This window comes from Tachypleus tridentatus, chromosome 8 (genome assembly GCF_004210375.1).
Source record: "Tachypleus tridentatus isolate NWPU-2018 chromosome 8, ASM421037v1, whole genome shotgun sequence".
Taxonomy (NCBI): Eukaryota; Metazoa; Arthropoda; class Merostomata; order Xiphosura; family Limulidae; genus Tachypleus; species Tachypleus tridentatus.
The window spans coordinates 14040476-14062031 of NC_134832.1; the positions used below are offsets into that span (position 1 = coordinate 14040476).

At 33.5% G+C, this 21556-nt stretch overlaps 1 protein-coding gene across 1 annotated transcript in view; it reads left to right on the forward strand.

Moving 5' to 3' along the window:
• The window catches only part of LOC143258561 (uncharacterized), a 278942-nt gene that overhangs the window by 76668 nt on the left and 180718 nt on the right, over positions 1-21556 (forward strand). Inside the window, exon 7 of the mRNA XM_076517703.1 lies at positions 9293-9395. Coding sequence (XP_076373818.1) covers positions 9293-9395 — 103 coding nt within the window. The remainder of the gene's footprint in view (positions 1-9292; positions 9396-21556) is intronic.

Consider the following 21556-nt stretch of genomic DNA (forward strand, 5'->3'; position numbering starts at 1 on the left):
ATATAATGTCTTTTGTCGAGCATAGGAAAAACTGCTATTAATCTGCGCTTTAGTTTAACCTTGTAGCATGTATACTTCATAAGGTGGCTTTCTACCTGAATCTACTAAATTATAAAAATTCTACAAAATCTACAGTAATATTACTCATATTTCATATTGTAGAAAAACGACGACTGTAATGAAATGTTTACTTAAAGTATTAGTTCAAAAGACCCGTTTATGTTTAACAAATATGTTTAATTAATCATTAACCCCGATCTCATTTGTAATATGGAGGATAGAAGGAATTTAAGAAAAATATTGAATTACGTCATTAATTAATTATACGAAAGCTCACAGTGACCAGTTGACAGGGACGTTTCACATTATTCAGTCTCCGAAACATACGTTCAGTAAAATATGTAATATACATACGGCCTCGACGAGACTTAAAAAAGAACTGTGTCTTGGCTAAAAGTCGTCATTTTCTTAAATTATATTGAAAAACATAAATAGCGTGAGATTATATATGTGTTTATAAATATATGGCTCCTACATAACACAGTAAAAATTATGCTGTTAATTAGAGTATTGCTTCTACGCTTTTTAAAAATAAAATGAGTCCCCCGTATTTAATTTACTCCAAACTTCTGTGGTTCGTTTAATTATCTTTTTAGGTTAGCTGAGAAACAAAATTACGTCTTACGTTGTATAAACTGTAGCAAAGGTATGTTTCTTATTATCATGCTGGTGTTTAAAAAGTAACTCGGCGTTTTCAGCATTTTGCATGTAGTAGCGTTTAACTATTTTACTTGCTATTTCTAAGAAACGGTTATTTCTGAATTTACAATAATGAAATCGGTCGTGGTGTAAAAGACTGTCTAGTGTGGATATTATTTATTTATTAATTTTGTGAGTAATATTTCATGAATGTTTAGATTTGTTCGTAAAGAGAGAGTTAGAAGCTATTGTTTTAAATCAAAAGGTAACTCGGTAGGAGTCGTTTGTTATGTTTATAACTGGTTGATGTCAAACTTACAAAACGTCGCGTCAAATTTATTGATGTCTAGGAGATATAGCGAATAGAGTAGCAAACATAAAAATGTATGATATGACTGGAAAACAGAGACGGACAAAAACAGAGTAGACGATAAGTAAAGTAAATTTACGAGAAAGAGTTAGGCCAAAGAAAAGTTAATCGTAATAGGAATGGAAGACCCAACGATTAATATAGACATGAAGGTTGATATATTAGAGTGAGTGTGTGTGTGTTTCCTTATAGCAAAGCCATATCGGGCTATTTGCTGAGTCCACTGAGGAGAATATAACCCCTGTTTTAATATTGTACAGTAGGGTGAGACTAGCGGTGTCGAAAAAAAAAAATAATATTCTATTTTGTCAAGGACAGTTCTAAAGTAATTGAACTAGCATCAATGGACTTTGAAAAATAGGTAGACGATTCTCAGAAATACAAAGAGAGAGAAAAAGGAACAGGCTATTTTAAAAAGAAAAAGGATACAACCGTAGTAACTTGACGATAATATAAGTAAACTATACTCAGATAGTTTAGTGATAGTAATAAGAGAAAAAAAGTTCGGCTTGTCAATTGAAATTCTAAAGGCCTAAATGGACTTTTGACAAGAAGAAGATAACTAACTATATAGAGTGTATGATATGCATATGATATTTCTAATGTAAAGAAGTTGTTGTGCATACGTTTAAATATTTCCAAATATAGATAAATATTATTTTGAAAACAGGTGAAGTGACTGCTGTTCATTAATTTTTAAATTTATCATTAACAAATCATAGACACTGTAGAAGAATCCTCAGTCTAACCAACACCTATATTATTCAACCTATTTGATATATACTATTACAGTATCTAATATTAAGAACAATAAGCCATTATTATTTCGTTTTTATTGTTTTGAATTAAGCACAAAGCTACACAATGGGCTCTCTATACTTTGTTCACCATTGTATCAAAACCCGGTTTTCAGCGTTGGAAATCCGGAAACATACCGCTGTACTACTAGAGGGTCCATTTTTTTGTTACAAAATATCTACCTGAAAGTGTAACTGCTTGTAAACTTTGTCAAAGGGTAGATTTAGGGTGCATCGAAGTGCATTTTTTATGATTCCTAAAGCACTTGAACGCACTACAAGATAGTTCTATACGATTTGGGAATAGCCTTGGAAGCCGTTATAGGACGAGAGTGAAATTTGAAGCAATATTAAGTAGGTCAAATTTACAATTTCCGACCATTCTAATTTCTGAAACGAAGGAGTTCCATTGTGGCCCAATCCAACACACAAACGAAACAGAAATGTTTGAGACATCTTTAAAATGGGGAAGCAGATGAGTAGAGGAACATAGAGCCTTTCCTCAAGGATCAGCAACTGTGCAATTAATGTATAATGTTTCAAATGTTTGTGTCATCACGGATTATTGTTTCAAATGTTTCATAAATATTTTACATGTTTTTCAACAGCCATCCAATTTGTTTGAGTAACTAAAGGTATAAAAAGAAGAAAAAATGTCATGTTTTGTTAACTTTTTCGTTTGAATTCGACGATGTTTGAAACTTGTTTGTTGTAAGCCAGGATCTCAGTTTTCATACATGACATAATAATAATGCAGTATAACATAATATCTAGATGCAATTATGCGGAATCATCTCTTTTACACTTTGTAAAGAATATCAGTACCACTTCTGCCTCTTTATTACTTCATTTAAAGTATAAGTTTTTGCCATTTCAACTAAATAGATCTTTCAGTTGAAAGCACAACAAGAAAAACAAAACATGAACAGTACATCAAGTTTATTTTAGGCCCAGCATGGCCAAGTGTGTTAAGGCGTTCGAGTCGTAATCCGAGGGTCGCAGGTTCGAATCCTGGTCGTACCAAACATGCTCGCCCTTTTAGCCGTGGAGGCGTTATAATGTGACGGTCAATCTCACTATTCGTTGGTAAAAGAGTAGCCCAAGAGTTGGCGGTGGGTGGTGATGACTAGTTGCCTTCCCTCTAGTCTTACACTGTTAAATTAGGGACGGCTAACGCATATAGCCCTCGGAGTAGCTTTGTGCAAAATTCCAAAAAAACAAACAAAACAAAAGCTTATTTTGGGATATACACAGAATGCAAGTCTAGAATTGAACAATTAAATTTACAAATATGTTAAGCACCCATACCTATTTAATTTTTCATTATTCATTTGCCATTTATTTCATGTGAAAAAATAATCAAGAAATGCATGACGAAATATTTTATTGACCAATCACGTAACGTGTGTATTTGTAATAAATTACTACTGAACACACTACATATGATTAAAAATGCAGTAAAATTAGACAGGCAGTTTCTTTTTGGCCCCCAGTGGCACAGCGGTATGTCTGCGGACTCACACCGCTAAAAACCGGGTTAGATACTTGTGGTGGGCTGAGCACAGATAATCCATTCTGTAGCTTTCTGCTTAATTCTAATCAAACAAACTAGTTTCTTCTTGCAAGTATAGAAGTGAAGGCCTGTTGTATGTCTGCGGACTTTTACTTCTAAAAACCGGGTTTCGATATTTGTGGTGGGCCGAACACAGATAGACCTTTGAACATAAACACAAACAAACAATAGAAGTGGAGATGTTTTATTTAAATTTAATGAACAATGAACTTCTAAAAATATTGTAAAATAACATTGGTATATCTCTTTCTAGTTTGGTGTTGAAATTTGAATATTATCTATTTATTAAAATTTATTTAAAAATGATTTGTTGTAAAACACTTTAAAACATTATAGGGTTTATTAACGGGTTTCTCTTTCTGTCACGCTGTTTTTTGTAGTTGTTTTTTTTCGAAATGTGAAAGAATCAAGTACGTGTTATTAATTAATTTTGAAACCACTAAGAGAAGGATTTTGTTTACTTCACTAATTTTGTATTGTTATGGATACTAAAGTAATTGGTAGAGTTGCCTAATTACTACTGTTGTATCTTTATTTTCTTTTGTTAACCTATATGGCTTGTGATACAGCTTAAAGTTATCTAAAGTTACTTGTAGTGGCTGTAAACAGAAATTGTATTTGATGGTGATAGTTTTAATAACTAATGATAGCTTTGTTAGTAAACTTGTCAACTGGTTTTATTGGTGTCAGTGCTAGGAATTATTGATGACGAGACACCAACTAGAAATAAAAAATGTATCTCAGAACAGTTAGTACGGGAATTAACACTTTTATTCATAAGCAGAAAACAACGTTTTGACCTTTCTAGGTCACCTTAAGGTTAATAAAGAGAGAGTTTGATACTGACCGTTGCCGGACACATGTCTTAGGAACATGAGTATAAGCAGGTACAGGATTGTAGGGGACGTTGCAGTTGGATGTTAGGTTATCAATTAGTTAGGTGTTCCTTTATATTGGTTTAATTTTGGTTTTAGTGGTTGTATAAGCGACGCTTCTTTGATTTTGCGTTTATTTACATTTGTTTCCCTACTTGAGTGTTTTCTATGGTTATGTTGTGTTTATTTGATTTGCAGTGTTCAAAAACGTGTGAAGGTGTTTTGTGTGTGTGTGTTTTTTAAATCTAGTTTGCATTCTTCTGCTTGTCTCTCCAATATAAAAGTCGTGGCAATAGTTGCATTGTGTTTTATAAATTATGTTGGTGTCGTGTTTGTCAGTGTAGTTTTTACATAGTGAGGACTTTTGTTTTGTACCTGGTTTTTGAATAAATTTGGTGTTTACTGGAATGTTATGTTTTTTATAAGTTTTTTTTTTCCAAATGTTGGATATTTTTCGCTGATTTCGAGAACATGCAGTAGTATAAGGTTTTGTAGTTTGTTGAATTTTGGGATTTATTATTGTTTATTTATTGTTGGTCTAGGTGTGTACGTATAATTGTTTCCACGTTTTTTTTAGGAAATTTGTTGATGTTGATGAAGTGTTGTTTTATTTTGTTGATTTCGTCGTTAATTTTATCGTGTGAGCATAGTTTTGTGGCTGTGTTTATATTTGGTTTCTTAATATGTTAAGTTTTTGTTTTGTTTCATATGCTGAGTCGCAGAGAATGTATAGTCCAGAATGGGTGATTTTTCTGTGGATTTCTGTTTTGAATTGTGTATCGGTTTTAGTTATATTGAGGTTAAGAAATTCTATTTGGTTAATTTTCTTCCTGTTCACAGGTGAACTTAATGTTGGGGTGTATCGAGTTATCGTGGTTGAAGAAACTAAGTGTGCGTTATGTAGATGTGGAACCAACAATTGTATTATCAACATACCTGTACCATTATAGTGGTGGCTGAAAGGCTGAATTAATCGCTTGATATTCAACCTGTGCCATAAAAATATTGGCTAGAACTGGAGACACAGGATTCCATATACTTAGATCATTTATTTGTAGGTAGTTTTGATTATTGAAAGTTTTGGTGGTAGTGAATTCTATAAGGGTTGCTAATTGGTTGCAGGGGATGTGTATCAGTGGGTTGGGGTCTCGGGTATAAAGTTCTAAAGCTATCTTGCAAGCTTCAGTGGTTGGGACTTCTAGGAAAAGGGAGATTACATTAAAATTGTTCATTAAGGCTTTGTGGCTTAGTAGATCGAGAAAAGATTTAAAGTTAAAAGAGTATTTGAAAAAGGAGCCGGCTGATATACCATATTTAGAAAATGTCCACGCTATATATTTACCGAAGTTGTAGTTAAATGACATTATGGGTTGTAATGGACAATCAGGCTTTTGAGGTTTGGGGATGCCGTATAGTTGTCGTGTGCTCGAGTCGGTCTTTCGTAGGTGAGAATAAAGCTTTTCTGAGATTATGTTGTTTTTTAATTTGTAGTAATATTTTGTTTAATTGGTTTCGTGTGTTTTTGTTGGATTTGTGTTTAGTAGTTTAAATTTGTGTGTATCTGATAAGATGTTGCTCATTTTGTGAATGTACTCATTTGTGTTCGTTTTAATTATAGCATTGTCTTTGCTTCTAGAATGTTGATGTTGTTGTCTTGTTTTAAATTGTTTATAGAATTAATATCTTTTTGTGTGAAGTTGTTTTTTAGTTTTCTTTCCTAAAGAATTATGTTGATGGTTTTGTATGAAAATTCTTTGGAAAAGTTGTTTAAAATACTGTTTTGAGGTGTTTCGGGGAAATAGATGTTTTAAGTTCTACCTGGAAAGATACGTTGTTGGTTGTCGGTGGAATTGTTGTTGAAGTTGTCTTCTTCGTGGTGGTTGTATTTTGTTGTTTTGTTGGTGTTTTCAATTTGTGTAGAGTGGATCACCAGTCTTCTAGCTAGGTTTCCAGACAGGCTTTCATTTCGACGGATGGAATATTACTAAGTGTTACTGCGAAGTTGAGTCCTTTGTTGAGAAGATGTAATTCTTTATTGCTTAACTTTCTGTCGGATTTGTTAACTACGAGGTTTGTTGGTGGTTCGTCGTGTTGGCGTCTTTTTTTTTTTTTTCACCTTAATTTTTCTAGTTTCCGTGTCGTTCTTACTATTGAGTTTACTGATGTTGCACCCCTTAGTGGCTCAGAGGTATGTCTGCGGACTTACAACGCTAAAAACCGGGTTTCGATACCCGTTGTGGGCAGAGCATATATAGCCCATTGTGTAGCTTTGTGCTTAATTCAAAACAAAAACATCTGATGTTGCGTTGTATGAGACTATAAATACCTGGTTGAAATATTATACATTCCATGAGACTCAACGCATGAAATAAAACAAAAACCTAACTTACTAAGAAACCAAGTAAACAAAACCACAAAATTAACAGTGAAATCAACAAAGTAAAACAACACTTCATCAACATCGACAAATTTCCTCAAAAAACCGTGGAAAACATTATGCTCACACACTTAGACCAACAACAAACGAGCAACAGTAAATCCCAAGATACAACAAACAACAAAACCTTGCACTGTTGCATACCATATAATCAAGACATCAGTGAAAAAATAACCAACATTTGGAAAAAAACTTATAACAAAACATAACATTCCAGTAAATACCAAATTTATTCAAAAACCAGGTACAAAACAAAAGTTCACATTATATAAAAACTACACTGACAAACACGACACCAACATAATTTATAAAATACATAATTTATAAAAATGAAAACTAGATTCAAGGAACAAAAAAAAAAACACCTCCACACGTTTTTGAACGTTGTAAATCAAATAAACACAACATAACCATGGAAAACACCCATATACTAAGTAGGGAAACAAATGTAAACAAACGCAAAATCAAAAAAAGCCCTACTTATACAACAACTAAAACCAAAATTAAACCAATATAAAGGAACACCTTCATATCTATACTAATTAATAACCTAACATCCAACTGCATCGCCCCCTACAATCCCGTACCCGTTTACACTCTCGTTACTAAGACGTGCCCGACAACGCTCAGTTGCAAACTCTCTCTTTGTTAACCTGAGATGACATATGAAGGTCGAAATGTTGTTTTCTGTTTATCAGTAAAAGTGTTAATACACTTCTGAGATACAATGCTAGGAGATCTTTGATGTAATGGTTAATAACAGGGTTTGTATTTACTGATGGTAGTCTTAGTAACCCTGTTGAAAAGCTATGTACTTACTGGCGATAGATAGTGTCAATAATTTTCTGTTGTAAAAATTAATGACAAGGTTTGTATTGACTGGTGGTGTTTTTAGTAACTTTGATGGTATGATTGTTGGATAGGTTTGTACTTACTGGTAATAGTGCTAAGAATTTTGTGTTGTAATGGTCAGTAACAAGGTTCGTACTGAATTGTGGTAATATTTCGTGGCTCTGATTGTGTGATTATTGTCAAAGTTCGTATTTACTAGTAATAATGCTAAAATATTTCTACTGTAATGGTCAGCGATAGGGTTTATATTGATTGGTGTTAATTCTTTGTTTCATTTGTTTCTGTCAGGGATTTCCAAAAAAGTCTGTGTTGCAGTAATTTTGCATTGTTATTGACGTAGTTTTGGTTATTTCTCACAGGTGAAAGTTGTAGCTACTCAGAAAAATTAGATTTTGACTTCAAATTTAGTGGGTAAAATTCAAAATGTGTCATTTTCCTGTGAACGTTTTTTTCACTGCAGAGCAGTAAAATAGGACAGCTGACCTGTGGTTTGTGTGGCAGCATATTACGGAGTATGACTAGTTTTCTATCCGATCTCTAACTGAGATCGACTGGAAAAAAGAGTCAAAACCAAAAGATACACGAGTGCAAAAATGTTTACTGACAAACACAAAATAATAAACTTACTAAAACAACAACAAAAGAACTCGTACTAAATAGAACGTATTGCTATGATAAGAGTTATGTGAAGACTTTTTAAAAACAATGTAAACATTTACTGTCAAACCGAGTTAATGTTAAAGATTAGATGTAGTGGATTAGTGGAGAAAACTTAACAGTAAAGTTTCTGAAGAATTATATTTATATGGACAGACTCGCTAGCAAGTCACGTGATAAGGTATTGCCGATAAGCTTAAAGAGGCGTGCGTGGCCTTTGTATTACAACTGCTACTTGGTTTATGGTGACAGGTGAGAGGAATCAGACGTGATTACATGTTGTTGTTTTTCTTATTTTACAAAAACTTGTTCACGTGCGTTTTGAACTGATTTATGTGTTAGAAGTAAACACATTGTGGACCGTAAATGTTTACATAAAATTTAAGATTCTTAGAATAAGTAACGGATATTTTTCAAGCTAAAATACTGTATTAAATATTTTTTTGCTAAATCAGTCTTCAAACATGTATAACAGGCTCGCCAAGCTATTTTAGACCTATTATGATTTTTTCATCTAATGTAGAGATCATAGGTCTTACCAGTGTAATTGCTGTAGAGGTTTTCATATGTCAGGTCAGTCGTTTAGTTTTTATAATCTGTGACGTCACATTTTGATAAATCCCAGATTTTTCACAATAATCTATACAAATAAACTTGTTAATTTTTACTTTCAGTTATTCTTTTAATCCCATGTAATGTATCTTTAGCATCCCAGAATTAAACAATTATTTTTAAAATGGCGTAACTACACAGTTATCTCTTTTTGATATGTTTTATTGTCATTGTTTTCTCTGGCGAAACGAGTCTTAAATATGAAGTGACTTCTGAAGAAAAATTTGAAATATAATATTAGTAATGTGGTTTAATATTTCTTCAAGTGTTATTAAAAATTCCATCAAAATCTAAAATTAAAAATGAAATATGTTTTACGAGCTTGAAATTGGCAAATAACTTTCGATCGGAAAACCTCGTATTTCCTTACCTTTAGAATAAGGAATTAAAAACAGTGATATTAATGTCTTTATATTACAGTTTCTTGAGAAATAAAGAAACAAAAGAAGATGAATATTTGACGTTATGCCGAATACGACAAGGCGCCGCTAAGTTTTCTCTGAAAAATCTCTTGTTCCTTCCGGTAGGTGGGGTTACTTGTAACTACATCTTCCTTTTCCTTATTTACTTTTTTTTTTCTTGTCATTAGTTGTTTTAGAGCAAATATACTTTGGATTATCTGCTGTGTCCATCATAGGAAATCGAATCCTGGATCTTAGATTTTTTTTTCTGTAACGGGAAATGAAAAATCCCTCAATTACTACGAGTGTTCATAGCTTTTGTCTTCCAAACTAGGATATTTCAATAGCTGTAGTGAAAAGGCAACAACTTAACGCTTTAAGACAAGTAAATATATACATATTTTATTAGTAATCAAGAGATAAAGATATCACCATAATCTAGAAACAATACTGTCTTTAAAATGAAGCTTATTGATAATTGAATTTGAATGTTCACGAGTGTCCATTTCATAGATCAAATTAAATAACAAAATCTAGATGCAGACCTATTTCAGTAATTATAATTACATTTTTAAATAAATATTTATGAATTTGCTTCCTCTATTTTTGTTATTTTTTTATAAAATTACTTACTAAATATAATGTTTACAAAGGATAATCAACAGTTAAGAGTATACACTGCTGGGCAAAATGTTAAGGCCAATGAACATAAAGAAAAAATTATGTATTTTGCGTTGTTAGACTCAACCACTTATTTGAGTAGAGCTTTGAAAGATAAAAATAAGAAAAGGGAAAATAAAAAATACTTTTTTAGCATTTAATAGGGAAAATGAGAACACTATAAAATTAGCCTAAATACTACCTGGTCAAAAGTTTAAGACAATACCAAAATGAAGTCCTAAACAGGGTAGGAAATGCCCAACAACAAGTCTCAGTAGTGAGTTGCATGGCCATCATTGCGAATAACTTCAAACATTCGCTTTGGCATGGTCGATATAAGCATTTGCAGAAGGTTGGTTGGAATGTTATTCAAAGTGGTGAAGATGGCTTCACAAAGATCATGCACTGTTTGGAATTGACGTCCATTTCTATAGACTTCCCTTGCCATCTACCCCCAAACATTTTCAATGGGGTTCAGTTCGGACGAACACGCTGGATGGTTCAAAAGAATCACGTTATTTGCCATGAAAAAGTCCTTTGTTCTGCGGGCATTGTGGATTGCAACGTTGTCTTGCTGAAATATGCAGTCATTTCCACACAAGCGAGGGCCTTCAGTTAAAAAGAATGCTATCTCCAACATGCCAATGTAGCTAACTGCTGTTTGACGCTCCTGTATAACCTGAAGCTCCATTGTTTCATGGAAGAAGAAAGCACCCCAGATCATGATCGAATCTTTTCCACTGTGTCGTGTAGAAAATGTCTCCGGTGGGATATCCGTACGTGCCAGTAACGGTGGAAGCCATCTGGACCATCCAGGTTAAATTTTTTCTCATCAGAGAATAAAACCTTCTTCCACTTTTCTACGTTCCTTGTTTGGTGCTTTTCAGCAAAGTTTAACCGAGCTATTTCATGGTGTGGAAGGAGGCGTGGCCTTTGAAGACGTTTACGGTTTTTAAAGCCTTTCTTTCGTAGATGCCGTCTTATTGTTCTAGAGCTGCATTCTGCGTCCGTAAAGGCTTTAATCTGGTTCGACGATCGGCTGATGTCTTGCTGGACAACCCGTCGAATCCTCCAGCTTAATGCTGGCGAAATTTTCTTAGGCCAACTACTTGAAATTCTCGTTCCGTATCTCTAAGGGTCTTTTAAGAAATTTGCAAAAGCAGTTTTACTACCCCCACTCTCACCAGCGATGACATGTTAAGAGAGACATTGCTTTTGCAGCTCAACAATTCTGCCACGTTCAAACTCTGTCAACTTTTTAGCCTTTGCCATGTTTTTACCCAGTGTAACACAGGAGATGTCAGTGAGAGATGTTGATAACACAAATGACTAAATTTTGTTACGTGTATACCGATTGACGCTTCGTTTCAGTATGGTTTTAAACTTTTGACCAGCTGGTATTTAGGTTAATATCATAGTGTTCACATTTTCCCTATTAAATGCTAAAATAGTTTTTTATTTTTATTTTCACTTTTCTTATTTTCATCTTTCGAAACTCTACTCAAATAAGTGGTTGAGTCTAACAACGCAAGATGCATATTTTGCCTTTATGTTCATTGGCCTTACTAAAATCAGGGGTTCGATTCCCCTCGGTGGGCTCAGCAGACGGCCCGATGTGGCTTTGCTATAAGACAAACACACTCATTGGCCTTAAGATTTTGGCCAGCAGTGTATTTATTAACACTCCTACGAAAAGACGTTTCTAGTCCTGATTTCTCCAAGCCCGTTCCCCTGGCTGTGGTTTCGCTAGATAGTAGATAGGGACAGTGGGAATCTCGTTAATCCATTCATTAATGGATAAATGGCAATTTCATTTAAATACAAAATTATTAGCCTAATATTAATAACCTTTCAAGTTGCTCTGGGGCCTATTAGGACCCACTTTTCGTAGGAGTGTTAAAAAAAATTGTAAATTGTTACTAGCTAACATTCCATGTACTCCTGAAAGTAATGTATCTTGTGGTAATATAAGTCTAATTATTGAATATTTTCTAACATGTTAATTCAATGTAATCACAATCTAAAATAATATTTTCTTTTAAATGTGTATTTCGTATTGCAATCTTAGTGAAGTCTGTAAACTTTATGCTTAGCTTAGTTGTACTAAAAAGTCGATTTTTTGTTAATAATATTGTGATAATTAAATAACAAGTGCTCAAAATTTCCAGGTGTTTTGGACATTAAAATTGCGTCTAAAGACTTTAATGGTGAATTTATCGCCAAAACTTCATAACGTTAACTTAGAAGGCAAACAGTTGTTTTAGTCTTGTTTTTTATTATTTCTTTCTATGATGTTTATGTTTATATATGAGTATGTTTCAGACGTATTTTTCATGTATGCAACTTGTGGATGTTGCATTTGTTCTTTAAGTTTGAAGACCCCACGAAAAGTAAATTTGGTGTGTTAATCGTTGAAAACGTTTAAATTTCTAAATTCCTCTAGTTATACTAGTTGAAAGTGGAAGAATTGTTTTTATAGTTTGCGCACTTTTTCGGAAGTAAAAGTAATCGAAATAGTTTGTTTTTCTGATGAAATCTGCGAAATAATGTGACCACTTCATAACTAAAGGCAATGTTTGATGAACACTTTAGTACATTGTTGATTTTTTAACCCATAAGTAATTTATGTATCACGTCATCTGGTGGAAATTAACTATTAGCTATTTTTGAAGTAAATTAGCTAATTGATATGAGTATAAATATGTTTTACGAAACTGTAATATCGATTTAATATTGAAAACTATCTGGGGTTACTGTAAATGTTCTATTTAGTGTCCAACAGCCAATAAGCACAATTAAAAACAGTTATTAAAAATATTTAAAAATTGTCTTATAACACTTATTAAACATTTGTTTGTGGCATATTGTTTTCTGGAATATCTTAAATATTTTACAAGATTTGATAGCATAGCAGTTTTAAAACTTACAAGAAAAGGTAAGTTTTGGTTAAATTTAAAAATAAATTAAAATCTCTCAGCTTCTATGAAATAGATAAATACTTTGGTAGATAACTTACTTGATGGTTGTTATTGTAATGGCTGATTCAGCAATTTACGTGACTTTCTATTGTAGAATTATTTCATGGCATTGAAGTCGACTGACCAGAAATTTCCCAGTACATTAATTAATTTTTCAAGGTTATTGGTGACTTTGTCTTAGGCAAAAAGATAGTTGTTGGGGGGAGAGGGGGGAAGTATGATGAATGCATGCTTTCGTGTTGGCTGGCCCCTACGCAGTGGGAAGATCTTGCGAAAATATCGAAATGCTTGTTGATTTTTTATTTAGAAGATTATCAGATTGGCGCAAGTCCAAAAAGATCTTTGTTCCTTATAACTAACTACCTGCTTAAAGAAAAGCCCAACCTCAACACGTGACTCTGTGGGTGATGTTAATTATTACCAATCTGACTATACACTGACAGTACTAAAAGGATTACATGAATGTTGAATATTAATACATTGAAATTTCTGATTAGCATATTAATACATTGGCATATATTATTCACCGTATCATCCTCACCACCTGCTCACAGCCGGTGTTCCTGTAAATAAATAAGTTTAGACTAGTCGGGGACGTACCTCACATCACTAACAGAGGACTTATGGTGACAGAAATACCCTGTTGTCATAATTAGAAGCGAATCGTCATATTCATATAATCATTTCGAAATAAAAATATCCTCAATCATAACTGAAGCTATTCACTGGAACAAAAACTTGATGGTAGTACACAACACGAATATAAAGCTCGTTTACTGATCTAAATCACAACACTATATGTATTTCTGTACGCTAATGAGCGTATTTTCTCTCCAACCTTTTAAGCCTATGGTTGTTTAGTAAAAACAACCGTGACCATAGAAGCTCAGTATACGAAAACTAAGCTCAATCTAATTCTTGAACTTTGGCTAAGTTTGTATTCAACTGCAGCAGTATTGGAATATGCATTTTGCACTATGGAGCCATGGGCGCGTTGTATGAGTGAAGGTCAAATTTTAATTTTAGCATGGCTACAAAACATAGTAAGAATGGTAATGATTTAACGTGCATTACTCGTAACCAGACATTTTGAAAATGGTATGTATAAATTTATCGTTAGTCTACATATTACTTTTCAGTATACGATTTCTTGTTTGCTGAACATATAAGCCACACTCTCATATGCCTGTCTATTTGCCTATGTACTAACACAAACTTGTATACGGAATCAAGTATTCTGAACGGTTACCGTGCCGTTTTGAAGGTCTATGGGTCCACTGTTCACGTCCCGTTACCAAAACACAAATAAACTTGCACTCCATTGTTTGTGGCCATGGATAAGTTATAAGAGTGACGGTTAAAACCCAGTTACTATTCCTTTAGACAAGAATTGACTGTGGGTTCTGCTGGCTAGCTACTTTTCCTTTAGTTACGGCTAACGCAGATATTCCTTAAATAGTGTTGCACAAATATCTGAAAAGAACAAATCTATATGTCATTTCGTTTGACTTTACTTACTGGTGAGAAGTATTTTTTATAAGTTCAGCTTTCACAATAGATTTCTGGGAAGAATTTGTATTTAAACAGATACGATGTTTCGAATCCCTGATGTAAGCCTTCTCAAGTACATGGATTATAACGGTAAAGAAATTTAAAACTTGTGTGTCTGATGATGAATAAGTTAGTGATCTAAACGTTGTACCTATCTAAATAAATATTCTTATTTCAAACCGATTATAATAGCTTAACGTATAATAATACTTGTGCACGTATACGTATTACATATAAACTCCCAATGGTCCCGCGGTATGTCTGCAGACTTTCAACGCTAGAAACCGGGTTTCAGTACCCGCAGTCGGCAAAGCCCAGATAGCCCAGTGTATTGCTTTGTGCTTGACTTCAACCACATATCAAATCACTTGAATTTTTAGTTCCGCGGAACAGTTTTAGCTTATTAAACTCCTGTCGATTTACAATATACAACTGAAATATTCGTGAATATTTTAAATTATTTTGCGTAACATTTGTGTGATTTTATAAGACCTAGTTTGTAATTATATAGTACTCATATTGTGATTTAGTGTTATTAAATCCTTTCTTTACATCGTGTGATCGCTCGAATAATCTCCTCTCCAAGTCAAACAGCTCACCTATCAGAAAGATTACACTCGATTGCCGAAGCCTTGGGTGATTGAACTGGAAACTTGTCATGTAGATCTGTTCCAAATTCACTCAGGCGTGTAATCATTTTATACAGAAGATCGTTAGCCTAGTTGATCAAGTTTGTTTCCCTGGGTTACAGATATGACTGAGTGAGATAGATAGATAATTTGTAACTAAACAAACTTCTCTAAAGAGAGATAGATATACACAAGGGTAAAATAATAAAAACTAAAACAGGTACGTAGATTCACCATAAAGAAAACAGGATCACAAGTAAGCAACCTACAATGTTATTATTAGTAATGGTTTCGTAACACATGTTCAAATATTTTAGGCCGTACATTTTGTATTTTTAGACACCATTTTTAATCTGTATGTTATCGGTTTTCATGAAACTTTGCATGAACCTTCCTATATGTTTACCGTTTATAGTTTCTAATATATAACTAAAGAGAGTGGCAGCCTGCCTTTAAGGAGAAAGCAAAGAAATAAAATTGTGAAACGTTCAATCTATATTAATCCGTAATATATTATGCGCATAAGTTGGGGATGTGCGACAGATACAGTTACACTTTCTAAACTGTACTCACATATTTAAAGATGTAAATAACAGCTTCGCATACAATCAAAATACCCTATTTCCAGTGTTCGTTTGCAGTTAAACGAAAAGCTACACAATGGGCTATCTGTGCTCTGCCCACCCACCACGGGCAACGTTGTAAGTCAACTGTGCCACGAGGGGGGAATATTTTCAGTGAAAATTAAAAACTTTCTAAGTAGACATATTTTCAGACTTCCTCCCAATATGTCTTTGCCATTCATTTCATTGTTCTTCAAAAGCCTTTGTAGATATCTGCTTATGCCCTTTACATTATTGTTAAAAATAAAACTCACTAATTCTTATGTTTCGAAAACATCGCGTATGAAAAACTCATATATCAGTGTTCAGTATCCTTTTTTTTTCTTTTAACCAGTTACTTCATTTACTAGAAAATGTCGTTTTGGCAATCAACGTAAATAATGGTGTATTTGGTATCGGTACCCCAAAATGCGCTAATTTAAACGTTCGCAGTTAAAACCTTTTTAACGCCATAAGGTCAGAATATAATAATACAGTAATCATGGACTCGTATGTATTATTATTAATGTTATGGTGAGATATCGCAGAAGAATAACAGAAAACCAAACAAGTGTTAATAGAGATGGTACTAAAGTACATAATGCATTTTGGAAAGTAATGTTTCATTATGGAAGTACACATTTGAGAAATTACATAAAAACAAGATATTTTTAAAATATAATGTTGTGTCATATTGATACGAATGTAAACCATTATGTTGCTACTCAACAGTTCTAGAGACGTTGCTAGGCGCTAGCACACGATATTTATACTGTACCCCGAATCCTTAGTTGGTATCGTGAAAAATAATAATAGAAAACCATGGTCGATGTCATTCTAAAACGCAGAAAAGTCCCGTATATATGGGTCCGAGCTTCAAACCTTTTAAGTACCTATTATGTCTATAACAATTACTGAGAGAATGTGTTAAGACTTTTGTTATTTTATAAAAGTACGGGAAAAGTATGCTTAAAAATTGATATAATGTTGTCGCTAATAATGTGAAATATATACATTTTTAGCCATGATATAGAAGATATCACCTGCTGTGCTTAGTCTTGATCTCGGGTTTAGAGGAGAATCGAGATACGAATTAAATTTTGGAAAATACTTTCACATCTCCTAGCTTAAGGCTCATGAATTCACAAAGCCAATTAAACATAACTCTGAGATTTGAAATCAAAATTGAACATTAATTTCTCCGAAAGGGGGCCAAAGGCCTTCTAAAATGGTTACCTGTTTTAAACTACTCATATAGTAGTGTGTTGTCTCTTATTTAGTAAACATTAAAACGATGTCACATAAGGAACGCCTAACGTTGCAATTAACGTCAATAAAATGTATGCATGCCATGAATCACGAGAAGAAATATGCAAATTCTATTGGCTACAACACAGCATAACATATAAACTTCAAATAAAAATATTTCTTAACTTTTAATTTTGGTTTTATTTACTCTTGAAATAGAATACTTTCGGAAACTCTGCCGAAATACATCTAGTATATCTTGGTCAGTTGTGTGATCTAATCACACACTAAATATCATTTCAACTGATATTATGTAGGAACTTAAATATTTGAGCACTACTAATACGCAATCATTGATACGATTCACTTCATATACGTCTCTCCTGTGGAAGACTCCAGGAATGGATTTCAAGGCTCTTATGAATAACTTCTACTCGTTTTTAGTTTGTGTATTTGTGTTTTGTTTTTGTAGAGGATTTTGTGTTTTAGTGAACGCTTCTGGAGAAGCTATAAAATGAAACGTTGAGTGTGTAATTAAATAAATACATTTGTGGTGTTATAAGATCGTTTATTTCTAGTGTTAAGCATCTTCAGTTTCCCCACTTTTTTGTCTCTTTGTTGTTTTGATAATCTGATGTGTCACAGAATAAATGACAATATGAGTATATTATATTGTTTGACATTAATGTTTAGTAAGGAATCTACTAAACTGAACAATTGATTTAAAAATACAATAACACCAACTTTCACAATGTGAAAGTTCTAATCTTAATAATTACAATGTTTCGGCCAACATCAGGTAAGAGTCACTTGACTTTTATTTTATCATGACTCGTTGCTGTGGGTCAAAACTTTGTAATTATTAAAAGTAGAACTAGCCTACTATAAAACCTGCTGTGTTTTTGAATTAACATTATTTCTCGTGTTTTGTTTAAAAAGCTTAATTAAAATAACACTAAGACAAAATGTCTGGAGTCAAGTAGTATGTCATTTTTATTTTCCAGACGTTCTTTAGTGTATATTATATGGCTTAACAAGAAACTGATAAAAAGATATCTTCATTCTTGTGTTTTTCAGCGTTCTAGTTGTTTGTTACTCATGGCATCTTCCACCAACTTGCGGTTTAATAGAGTGGTACGCGTGATTCATGTTAACTTCTATCCATATAACAGTATTTACCCATGTGTGAAACGCACAGTGAATCACCTGAAACAAAATTGAAAACATTCACATGTGAAAAAAGAGGTGAATGAATTTGTTTAAAATACATAGAAGTACGAAGTATTTCCACGGCTGTTTTTATATCATTTTATTTCGTTAACTATCATTATAGGTATTTTCGTACACATGTAAAGTGCATTCTTATAACTTGTACATGTTAAGTGTTGCACGAGCTGGTTCTTGATCCTTCTTTTTCTTTTTTTAAGAGTGTGTTTGTTGAACTTTGTGTATAGCTGGACAGACAAGCTCCCATGCGATCCCGTAATTGTAGTACTATATTTAGATAAAAGGTGGTGAGCACTATAAACTATTCTAAGCATATTCGACGAGTTATCTACCTTGAAAGGCCGATATGACCCACACACAGTCTGTGTATTGCGGGTTTGTATCCCCGTCACACCAAATGCTCGCCATTTCAGTCATGAAGGTGTCGTAATGTTCAGTCAATCCCACTAGTCGTTGATAGAAAGAGTAGCCTGAGAGTTGGCGGTGGGTGATGATGACTAGCTGCCTTCTCTCTAATATTACACTGCTAAATTAGGGACGGCTAGTGCAGATAACCCTCTGATAGACTTGCATGAAATTTCAAACAAACCAAAATCTACCAATAAGGTTTCAAGGCAACAAGTGATTTTTGATGCATACACTTCATTGATTCCCATTACGCGTAGGTATATGGAATAAATTACATAGTTGTAAGTGCTAATAATTACAAGTCACTTTCTTAAACTAGTTCACAACGTAACAGCCGTTGTCCATGAAAATTAGTGATATAGTCAATGTATACACCTCAACTAGCCTGTCTTACGTATCCCAGCCAGCCTGATAAGTCCTGGTTTAAGGCGAAAGGCCTCGTCAGCACTGAACAAGACAAATATATTGTCGGTGATATATATTCTTCTTTGCTTTCACTCGTGACCTCTTAGAAATACTAAGATACTTAGAACATATAAAATTATTTTGAAAATAAACAAAACATGCATTGACTACGATAATTTTAAAAAGCTATAGATATGCTAAGATTAATGTTTTGTTTGAGAATAAAGTTGTATATAGAAGCTTTTAGTTAAAACGTCTTCGTAAGACTGTGACCGAAATCCAAGTCATAATGCAACATTTACATATAACTTAAAGTTTTATTCCACAACGTATGTTTTCATTTAGTAACCACATGATTAGAGTTTCTCGTTGATGTGAGTAATAATCTTAGACTCTACACACGTGATAGGATTACAAGAGAAAGCAGCACTGTACCTTGTCAACAAGAAAACTAATTTTCTTTTTTACGTAATGGAAATGATAGCTACTTCTAATTTCATGCAAACAAAGTTTTACAGTCAATTATATTCTCCATAAGTATGATGTTCAGGTACGTTTCTATGTGGACAGCTATAAAAATATTTGTGTGTGTGTGTATGTATATTAAAGATTTATTTCCTTTTTCACCAGAGGTGAAGTAAAACGGACTCAAAAAACATAGATAATAATAAAAGTTTCCCACTAGATGTATTTTATTATTTTCACACACATTATCTCCACAACTATATTTTCAAATACTTGGTGATGTTTGACATATCTTTGATCATTATAATTTTATTAATTTTCCCGATACATCAGAATAGACATACATTACAATTGTCCATATATATATGTAGGTAACCAATAAAAATTCAACGTAATAATCTACCTACTACAAATCTAACGGTGAGTTCTTGACAACGCCTTATAAGACTCTGAAGTTAAACTAACGCTTTACATTTAACTTTCGCATTTCAAATAATTTTCAGTATACGTTAGAGTTTGTTTTTCAGATATATACAAGTACCTCCGGCTATTCTTAAGAAAGATTTATAGTACAGTACCGATTACCAACACGATGTGTGTGTAATATTCACGATGACAGCTAGTTGTTATCGGCAGATTCGGACCCAGTGGGCTTTTTTCAAACACATTACTCTAAACTATTTATGCACCAAATTGCTTGTGATCTCATAAACTTGATGGTTCAGTGCGAGGTCCATAATAACGTATGAATCGCACAAAAAATATAAACTAACATACCATCATTATTGCAGTTAATACCACAAATTACCGTTGCGTCCCTTATGTGATAACACCTAATATTTAGGTCAGTTCTTTGCAGCGAGTATTCTATGAAAAAAAAACATAAAATTACTGAATACAATGCAGCCCGGTATGATCAGGTGGTTAAGGTGCTAGACTCCTAATCTGAGAGTCGTGGGTTCGAATCTCCCGTCACACCAAAATGCTCGCCCTTTCAGCTGTGGGGGTGTTGTAATGTGACGATCAATCTCACTATTCGTTGATAAAAGAGTAGCTCAAGAGTTGGCGGTGGATGGTGGTGACTAGCTGCCTTTCCTCTAATCTTACACTGCTAAATTAGGGACAGCTAGCGGAGATAGCCCTCGTGTAGCTTTGCGCGAAATTCATAAACAAACAAATAATATGATGCAAGACGTGGATACCCTTGGTGGTGAAAGGTCTGAAAACAAATCAGTAATTTGAGAGTTAGCATCTATCCTTGAACTGTAACGTCAATATAATTTCAGTATAACATGTCATATTACATAAAAATCTGGGGATTGATGTTCTCAACTTGATAATCTGTTCAGTTTTAAGATTTGTGAGCCTCATTACACATTCTTAAGAGTAGCAGAAGCACCATGATCTAAGTCTTTGAGTCATGCACTCTCTCAACTTCATACCTTTTCACGCCTATTGTCACGCCACATATTCTGCATATTTTGCCATAATAACGTCCTTCTACATACTTTTCATTATGCCTTCTTCCAGCCAGGAATTATGTAGAGTACTTCGAAATCTGAATGCTTTCCATTAGCTACGAATTTACAAAATCTAAAATATTTGATCAACAATGAGATAGAAATACTTATCTGGACTTAGCCGGAGGTGATATATTGCGGTCAGTACTCTATTTTTTAATAGTTGTCAAGAAGTTAGGGAATGTAGAAATCTATGCTGTACTGAATTCAACAATTTTGAGAGAGAGCATTAGAAAGATTTTCTCATTTCTTTGTACTCACGTATCTTTAGACACTATCTTTATCTCTCTACTTGGAGGATGCGTTGCGAACATAGATGAAGTAAAACTGTTAGTTTGACGCAGAACTAAACCTTTTAAACATGGAATATTTTGTACGAATATTAGTCCCCATATGTTGAGTAGCAAAGGTGGCAAAGGTTTTACTTGGATATTAAATATTTCATTTTATATATTGTAAAACTGTACGCAAAATAAGTGATACTAAATAAAACTTAGTGGACTCAGCAGATAGCTCGATGTGGCTTTGCTTTAAGAAAAAACACACACTAAATAAAACATTAAGATGTATAATGAGGTCATTATAAATAT